General features: G+C 46.6%; 1 protein-coding gene across 1 annotated transcript in view; it reads right to left on the bottom strand.

The window, feature by feature from the left end:
* Positions 1–340: 340 nt before the first annotated feature.
* The window catches only part of LRRC7 (leucine rich repeat containing 7), a 160,069-nt gene continuing 151,141 nt past the window's right edge, over positions 341–9,268 (bottom strand). The window contains 4 exon segments of the mRNA XM_074151373.1: positions 341–448; positions 2,941–3,015; positions 5,124–5,216; positions 6,375–6,596. Of these exon segments, the coding sequence (XP_074007474.1) occupies positions 341–448; positions 2,941–3,015; positions 5,124–5,216; positions 6,375–6,596 (498 nt within the window).

Genomic DNA, 9,268 nt, shown 5'->3' with positions numbered 1-9,268 from the left:
GTTTCTGATGGACAGCAGAATTCCTAAAGAATTTGTATGTGCTTCTGTGTTTTGAAATCATATGAAATTGACTTTAAGAAGTAACTCGATTAAAAAAACGCACCAATGCACAGCCAGAGGCTGACAATTAAAACTAATACGTAGCCACATGAACAATATATTTATATAGTTAATATATTTTTTTTTTTCCAAGATGATTGGTACTAACATATAGTATTATACATTTGGCACTACCGTTTGCCATTGGTCCAGCAATTGGCAAAAAAAATTTGTTTCCTATGTATAAATCTGTTTGAACATTAGGTCTGGCTAGGCATATTTACTATTTATAAAAAAATATTTAGACAGTAAGCTCACGTTGAATAACTAGGTCTACTGTGTTCTGGAAACTCTTCAGTAGTAACACAGCCTTCTCGTGTTCCATATGTACAAAACTGTGTCCGTTCGCCTGTAACAGAAACAAGAGGAGAAAACAAATGAGATGCTATTTAATGTCATCGTTTCGGGGGAGCAAAGGGATAAATGAAAACGGAAAACGAGGCTAAAATGAGGTCATATATAGTCATATAATGACTCCCGCACAGGAGTTTGAGTGAGAGAACACATTTCTCTCTTCTCTGTTGGACAGACACTGCCTGACCTCCAGGGTCCTTTCCACCCTAAATTATTCTGTGGCTCTGTGATGTTCTGCATATTCCCTGAGGAAGCAGTAAATCTGGGATGTAAGAGTTTTGAAGGCTGAGGAGCCCGAAGAAAGCGAACGCTGCCGAGTGGATGGGGCAGCCACAGCTTCTCTGGGCAACCTGGGCCAGGCTCTCACCACCCTCACAGCAAAGAAGTTCCTCCCCACATCTCATCTCCATCTCCCCTCTTTTAGGGTCAAACCCTTCCCCCTCCTCCTAGGGCTCCCCTCCCTCATCCAGAGTCCCTCCCCAGCTTTCCTGGAGCCCCCCCCATTAGGGACTGGAAGGGGCTCCAAGGTCTCCCCGGAGCCTTCTCTTCTCCAGGCTGAACCCCCCCAACTCTCACAGCCTGTCCTCCCAGCAGAGGGGCTCCAGCCCTCCCAGCATCTCCATGGCCTCCTCTGGCCCCGCTCCAACAGCTCCATGTCCTTCTGCTGTTGGTGGCCCCAGAGCTGGAGGCAGCACTGGGGGGTGTCTCCCCAGAGCGGAGCAGAGGGGCAGAATCCCCCCCTCTTTCCCTGCTGGCCACGCTGCTGGGGATGCAGCCCAGGGTGCGGGGGGTTTCTGGGCTGCCAGCCCACGTTGCCGGGGCATGAAAGAAGCTGGAGGAGGTTCAGTGGATTCACCACGGAGGTCACTGGGACCCACATTGCTCATCTGGGGAAAACAGTGGGGCAAAGCTCCCCCCAGCACCTTCCCCAGGCCCTACCCAGCAGAGAAACCTCTTTTCTGCAGGAAAGGTTTCTCAGTGAAGAGGGCTGTAGGAGAAGCACATCCAAAAATACCTAAGCAGGCCACAGCCACAGGGATTTGTTATTTAACATATAAATAAATGATACTCGGAACCTACTACTTTCATTCCTGCTGTGGTCTCACATTCCCCACAAAACATGCTATGAAATCCACGTATAAGTTTACACATTGAATTATTATTTAGTTCTGATTATTAGAAAGAAAGGATGCTTTTCAGCTGAATCACGGAGCCACCAAAGCAGGATTTGCTAGGAGTGAAGGGCAGCCTTTAGCACGTGGTGACCGACAGAGCTGCTCCCTCCTCGCCGAGAGCCGCACGGCTCTGCCTCCTCCTCAGTCACCAGCAACACTGCTGCTGGTTTCATAACAGAAAAACCACTCTTACTTATCAAATAAATAACTCAGGAGCTTATGACACAGAAAGGAAAGCCACAACAGTTTTGCTCTCCTAGGTCCCAGCAGGGCCATGGGCTTCTGGACATGGAAGGACCAGAGTGTGGCCGCTGCAGAAGACACAGACACAGTCTCCTATCAAAGAAACAGGCATTGGGCAAAACCGTGTTTAGGAACGACAATTTCTCAGGGAGCTGGGTAAATCCATCCATTAAATCCATCCAATTAAAAGCCTGTTAAATTTTAAATCTTCCCTCCCTCTTTCACTAAGCTTGGGGAGACACACAAGCGCCTGACAGCAGCACGACTGAGAACATCCCACCCAGCAAATTCTTCCACATAAATGCCTAAAAAATTTCCCCCCTGGAGCCCTGGTCTGACAACATCTTCCCGTGCATCATCCTGGGTGAAGTAAATTCTCTGCGTGGGGGCACAAAAGGTGCCCGGGGACGGAGGTGCTCCAGTACCGGTAACGCTGGGGTTACCTGCTGTGATCCCAAAGGCACACTAAGCCCATTGCTTGGGTTTGAGAAGTAAAATACCCTTCATCACAACCACGTTTTTTTTTCCCTGTTAACTCCCTCATGAGATCAGTGACCTCCGTGGATCCAGTACTGGCTGTTCTTCATGTGAGTGCACTCAAAAATGCTGAGGCAGTGAAAGAAAAGGAAAAATATTGCCAGTTACAATTCTGCTGAGAAACGTGACTGTGTAGCTCCTCGCGCCACCGTCACATCAGCTGCCAAGGTGAAAATGGTCCCCGTGTCGCTTTGCCGTGTACTTATGGCTCTGCTTGTAAAGCTCCTCTCTCCCTGCTCCTCCTTGCACCGTCAGTGCGAAAAACACGGGATGTGACATAGGGAATATTTTTATTTTAGTGTTTAAATGGTGTCACCTGGCTGCTTGCTGTGACATTAACCCATTAACCCCAGGAGGCTGCTGCTGGCATCCGGCTGCCTCGGTCGGTGTCCCTGGGGAGGGAGCAGGGATGGCCTGGCCAACACCCCCTTATAAATCAATATTAAAGCACCGCAATAGCAAAATTAGCAGGTAACCTGCACTGAAAACAACACCATCTTCAGAGAGGGAGCGGAGTTAAACCCATCCCTACCTGGAGGATCTTGTCGCCGGGCTGGAGCAGGCTGGAGGCTGGCCCGTCAGGCTGAACCCTAGTAACAAAGATACCCTATAGGTCAGAAGTAACAGAGGTTAGGATGCTATCACCGAGAACTACTGCCCGAAACAGGCGTCTCCCTAACTTCATGTACTCTGGCACTGCTCTAAACACTGAATTCTTTTTCTGTTTTTTTTCCTCTTCAAGCAGTAGTAGGGGTTTGTGGCAGGTCCCCGTGACCCGCAGCTGGTCACCGCCTGATACAAGTGTAATTGTAGGTCACTTGAAACTCAGATTCCACGCCACAAAATTAACATCCAATTTGAATAGGGTGAGACTAACAGGGTCATCAGGAGGAGAATTAAAATGCAGCAAGCATTAATTTATTAGAATAATAAATTACCATAATCTATACAGTTATTTTTGTTTACTTCCTCTGGGGAAAAAAAAAAAATAAATTTAAAACAATTTCTAAAAAGCAGCCTTGATATTCAGCCCTTGAGATACCTTGAGATACCCAGCCCTTGGTGTATGGAGTCTCACTTAATCCAGTGCCTGAGGAGTGAGTGACTTCGAAAGGGGAAAAAACACCAAGTAATAAAGGCTATTTTTAGATTTGCTTTCAGAATTTCAGTGAAAGATGTTAATAAAACCCCGAATCAGAGACTGAGTTCCTAGATGATGAATATTTGGAGTATTTCCCACACAGCTCACACAGCCCTGCACTCCCGGACCCTCAGCCTCACCTCCAAGCAGGCTCTGGAACCGCGCATCCTATTCCATTATTATTATACGTTGTTATTATTATACATTATTATATTCCTTCGCCATCCCCACTGTGCCAGGGACACCAGGGAAATGCCCTGCTTGGTGCCACCACCACACAAACCATGCGAGTCCCCGGGGGCTGTCACAGCCTCCTGGAGCAAGCATGTCTGTTATCCTTATAAAAACCCCGGCCCCTCGGGAGCAGGGCGAGGGGCTGCTCCTGTTCCGCCCTCGGGACAGAACCAGCACGAAGGCCTGGCGCGAACGATGAGAGACAGGAGCACTCTCTTATCGCTTCCCGGATATTGAAAACATGATAAACCTGATGTAACAGCGTGGGAAGCGATGTTTCAGAGTAACACCACGTACAAAAACCTTTGCGTTCTTAATTCTTCCAGTACAGCCACCCTGTCACTCCCTTAGGACACAACTTTGCATTTCTGTTACCGGTAGAGCTCAGTCTGTCTAAGCTGTTACTGCACCGCACGTGTTACTGGTGCAGACGCACTCACACCGGGACACAGACTCTTATTCAATAATTCCAGGCAAGGAATATTCCTTAAATAATTCCAGGCAAGGAATATTCCTCAAATAATTCCCGGCAGCAGTGGAAATACGGCTTAATTCTAGCATCATACATTGAACTGTGGAAAAGACGACCGTGACGTTACAAAGCACAATCACACAGAAGCGCGATGTCTCAAAGGACACCAAAAATGAGTACGTTCTACGGGACAGCAATTAAAATGTCTGAGGGTTATGCATTAAATGGGACTGTTCTTGAAGTTCAAAACAGGGATTATCAATGAAAAAATTGAGAGGAATTAAGGTTGCGTTAGACTGATATTTCCAAGCATATTTTACATTTCCAACAATTCTGTTGTAACACAGAGTGGTGGGGAAATTATTTTTTTAATTTGCACACGGATCTCAAATTTTGAGAAGAGATTAAATGATAGTTTTAATTTCATCATTTGCCAAACATTCTCAACATTTATGGCAGTTATGACTGCTTCTTAGAACTGAAGCCAGTATTATCCGAGACTATAAACGTTAAGAGTCTGTTTAGCAGAGAGGTACCCACAGCACATTTGTCAACAAGCTCCGGTCACTTTTACCGCACAGAACAGCTGAATTCACAGGTTTGAGAGACGATTCTCCAGAAAACAGTCTGAAAAATTATCTTATACGTGGAATATAAGGCAGACCCCCATGTGATTTGTTTTGATTCTCTCGTCTTCATTAACCAAAAAACCCCAAACACCACTCTCCTAACAAAAAAAAAAACAAGTATGGGATTTTTTTTTCAATTATCCCAACAGAAGTGCATAAAAATTTTGCTCATGTTATCTACGTCTCCACTAAATGGCACTCTAAAATAAGGACAATTTAGAGAGAAATGTATAACTTACCTTATCAGAAGGTTTGAACGGATTTCCTTGTCCACTTATTCCACCACTGATACTAAAACCAAGGCCAGGATTCTTCTCTATTCTCACACAAAACTAGGTTGAAAAGATATGGCAAGATAAGTCAATGCCAACACCAAAGCCTGTCTCAACAATGGCATCTTCGTCTCTTATATCCCATTTCACCATTAACGAGAGGGGATGACCCTATCAAAACTTGTATTGCACAATACAGTAAAAGTCAGTAGAATATTGTGATAAATATATATTTTAAAATTTTATTTTCAAGCAGGAAAAAAACCCTTGGACCTGTGAGAGAGCAGGACACACCAGCCAATTTTTTCACCTTCACTTGACCATTGATCTGTCAGCGAGACTTCATCTTGTGCACTTTTTTTTTTTTCCAGAAGGTGTCTCACATCCCCTTGGGACAGACCCAAGGCATAAGTACCAGGGATAAGCTCAGAGATGTTCCCACCACCCTCAGCATCAGGCCCCAGCCCCGAGAGCCTGCCCCGAGCACTGTTACAAGCGCCTCACTCCAGGAAAAAGTGCTGAGTCTCTCTCTCTGACTCTAAGCGGCACTGGGTAATTGAATATAAAATAAAAACAACCTCAGCGTAGCTTAATGACTACTCATGGAGCCACGTCCTGCGACCCACACAAGCAATTGCTGCTCAATCTCCGCGCTGCACTCGGGGATTTAACGCAGGCAGCTGCTCGCGTGGGTCCTTCACCGCTTTACACAAAAGGTTTGCTAATGATTCCAGACCTCATTCTGCAAGTCAGGTGCCCCCAACGGTTATTGCAATCATTAAAGCCAAATATAAGAGCAGTAGGGCCACTTAATGAGGAAACTCATCCGCACCCATTTTGTTAGGCTGGAGCGCTTTTGTAGGGCTAAACTAGAGCAGCTGATACAAAGCTGAGAAGAGCAGCATCTTGCCAAAGGCTGCGCTGTCAGCACTGAAGTAGGTTACTGGGGAACCGGCAGAGGTTGCTAATTAATTCAGGATGACCCAGGGATGTCAGCTCTGTTCAGGAATTTCAGTGCCAGATTGTGTTACTTGGTCCATCCAAGAAAAAAACTGGTCCCAGTTGCCGGTGCTGGGGAAAGGGAGGGATCTGAGCCTCCAGCTCAGCCATGATGCCCTCTCTTATTGCCCCACGCGATCCCTTTCCCTGCTGTAAAAAAAGCAGAAAACCCCCAAAAAGTTCTTGTCAAATTGTTATTGGATGGACACCCGTTCTCACCTGCTCCTGGTAGGCATCCGTGCTCCTCTGCCCCTTGGTCTGGATTAAGCATCGCCCCGTGGGGGGTGCCCGGGCGCTCTGGGAGGAGGGGATCTGAATGGGCAGGGGGGGCTGGTACTGCTGGATGGTGACCTTGTTCATGCTGCCCTCGTACTGCTGCTGCTCCCGGCTGCGGTGCTGCAGGCTCTGCGACCCCATGAGGGTCTGGATGTGGCTACCTGCCTGTGGGCAACGTAACCCGTTAGGCCAGAAATTCAGGAAGCTGAAAGGAAGCAATTAGTACAACTTACAGAGTCAAGCAAAAGCAAACCTCTTCCAGCAGATCAGAGGTTTGCCTTTTGACCACGGTTGGAAGCAACCGTGATTAAAAGCGGCAAGGATATCCCCATGGCATTTGGCGACCCGGGGAGGCTGAAGGGAAATTAGTCAAATACAGCGTGTTTTATAAACAGAAAAGATTCTTTTCCCTCACATCATGATATATGCTTCAGTTCTGGATGTTTTGTGAACTGAAAACATTGAATAAATTGAAGTAGCGTGGATTATTCATCACAGCACCCTCTGAAGATACTGGAATGATTTTTTTTTTTTTTTATGCTAGTTTGGAATACGATTTATAACCCAAATAGAGCTATTGGCCAGATTTGTCCACTGTGTGAGGAAAGCATAATCATTGAAATCCCACATCTTGTCCTAGGAACAGATGTGGCTTTAACAAAATATAGCTAACCAAATTACCAAATTTCTAAGATATTTTCTACTGATTTGAAGCTGCAGTATTTTGTAAATACAAGTGAAATACTGCATTTACATTGACTTGGCCTTTTGACATTTTCAGGGAAAAAGGGTGACCGCTATCACCCTTCTCCGCCCCCCATTCCCATCGCCTTCCACGTCTGCAGCTGGGCTCTCCCGGCGGAGGTTTGCTTTCTGGATCCCGCTCTTGACAAGCCGAAGTTGCATCCTTGCTCACTCTTCAACACACACTCTCCATTTAGGCACACCAACTACACAAGCATTTGAGGCAAATCTTTACAAAATAAATTCAGTTGAGACAATTTTGCACTTTTCATATTTACAGGATTCAGATGGTGTTGCTTATAAATAACGGCATGCAACTTAGCAGTAAGGGAACGAGCAAACTTCGGGCTCCGTTGTATGATCAAATATTATTACCTCCACGAAACCTCACACCGTTGCTACTGAGAGTTCTCAGATTATAGGCACCCATCACCCAGCGCTACTATTTGAACAGCCTGAATGTGAAAGAGCATTATAATCGCATTTCTCAACAGCTACAGGTCTCTACGGACAAACCAGACCTACTTAAACAACATTTCCCATTAAGTTTACACCAGCCAACAACCCCACCACGTCTCGTCATGAAGGTCTAATCCTCAGCACTACTGAACCTTTACGATCCCGGTGGAAGAGTCACCAGTTGTGAGACCGGATTTTAAACAAGATTAAATTTAATGCAGCAAAAGGTCAAAATATGTCTTACCCGTTGGCCAATCATTTGGCCTTGGAAGTTACAGCAGCCAGGGCGTTAGAATTAACTGCTCGTTGCCATAGCAAAAATACATCTCAATGGATTTCCAAGATTTGTTTGCATAATGTATCATTAATGGAGATGCAGTTGGAACTACTCGTGTCACCGAACACAGAACCCCAGCAAGACACACAGCGACTGCAAACAAACCTGATCTGCTCTGAATTACTTTTTGCTGCCTACATTTGAAGAAGGGACCAGGCAGAAAACACGTCTGACAGCTCTTCATTGCAGGACACGAGGGGTAGTCTCAAAGCGAGAGATGACAGAGAAATCTCTTGCTCCTTGTGCCCAGATCCTCAGTCCCCAAACTCTTCCTGAAACGCAGCTCACCTGAGTACATGAAAGTGTTTAATAATCACAAACTGGCTCCAGGAACAGCCTGGTGCTGTCAACATCCCACTACACAGGTCACAGAGATCTTCAGTTCATCCAAGATCAGAAGGGAAGGAAAACGCTCCAGACAGACTCGTTAGCTGTTCGTTAACTCCCTAATGACAATGAGCCGTGTCCGCAGCAGACGGCTGCATCCCTGTCACCCTCCTCTGCAGAGATGCAAGGCGAGGAGGGGACCATGTGTGGCACCATTCTGTACTTCATGTTGTGTCACACTCAGCACAAGAGGATCCCAAAAAAGCAGAATTTCATAAATTCTGCTATTTGTCCCAGAAATAACCCCATATCCACCACAGCAGGTGCATTGTCTGTCTCGGAGGAAGATGCCTAGTCCGAATAAAAAAAAAAAAAAAAAGTGCTTCTTCACTGAAAAGCCTCAAATCTTTACCTGGTTAAAAAAACCCTCTGTATTGAACAGTGCTGGCAATGAAACAGGAGGAACCTCCAGCCTCCCAGCCGTGGCTCAGAGAAACACTCCCAAATCAGAACGGGAGAGAAATGGTGACTCAAACACTTCTCTACGTCCCAGTTTCGAGGCAGGTGCCTCGCTCCAGTTCCGTGGCATGTGCTCCTTCCACAGCCACCGAGACCCTCACAGTCCACGCAGGGATCTCCAGGTTCACATGGCTTCAGCCTTCACGTGGGCAGCGGAGATCCTGCAGCAGAAGAGCCCAAGTGACACAGTCCTGCGCGTCCCCAAACCTGCCTAGCTCACGGAGGGCCGTCACCCTGCACCCACGCTGGCTGGGCGGAACGTCTGTCCCTTTTCCACCTTTGTTCTCACTCCTCATCCTCTCTGTTTCACAAGGAGCGATTTCCAGGTTCCTTTTTGGTGGTCCCCCACCCCACTTCTACCCCTTCCCTTTGTATGGGGGAGCAGCTAACTCAGAATACAACTGATTTAATTAATCAGGCACGTAGCTGACTTCTGTCTCGTTGACATGAC

Source organism: Numenius arquata, chromosome 8 (assembly GCF_964106895.1).
Source record: "Numenius arquata chromosome 8, bNumArq3.hap1.1, whole genome shotgun sequence".
Lineage (NCBI taxonomy): Eukaryota > Metazoa > Chordata > Aves > Charadriiformes > Scolopacidae > Numenius > Numenius arquata.
Note: the sequence above shows the minus strand (reverse complement) of the source record. Positions and strands in the feature narration are given on the sequence as shown.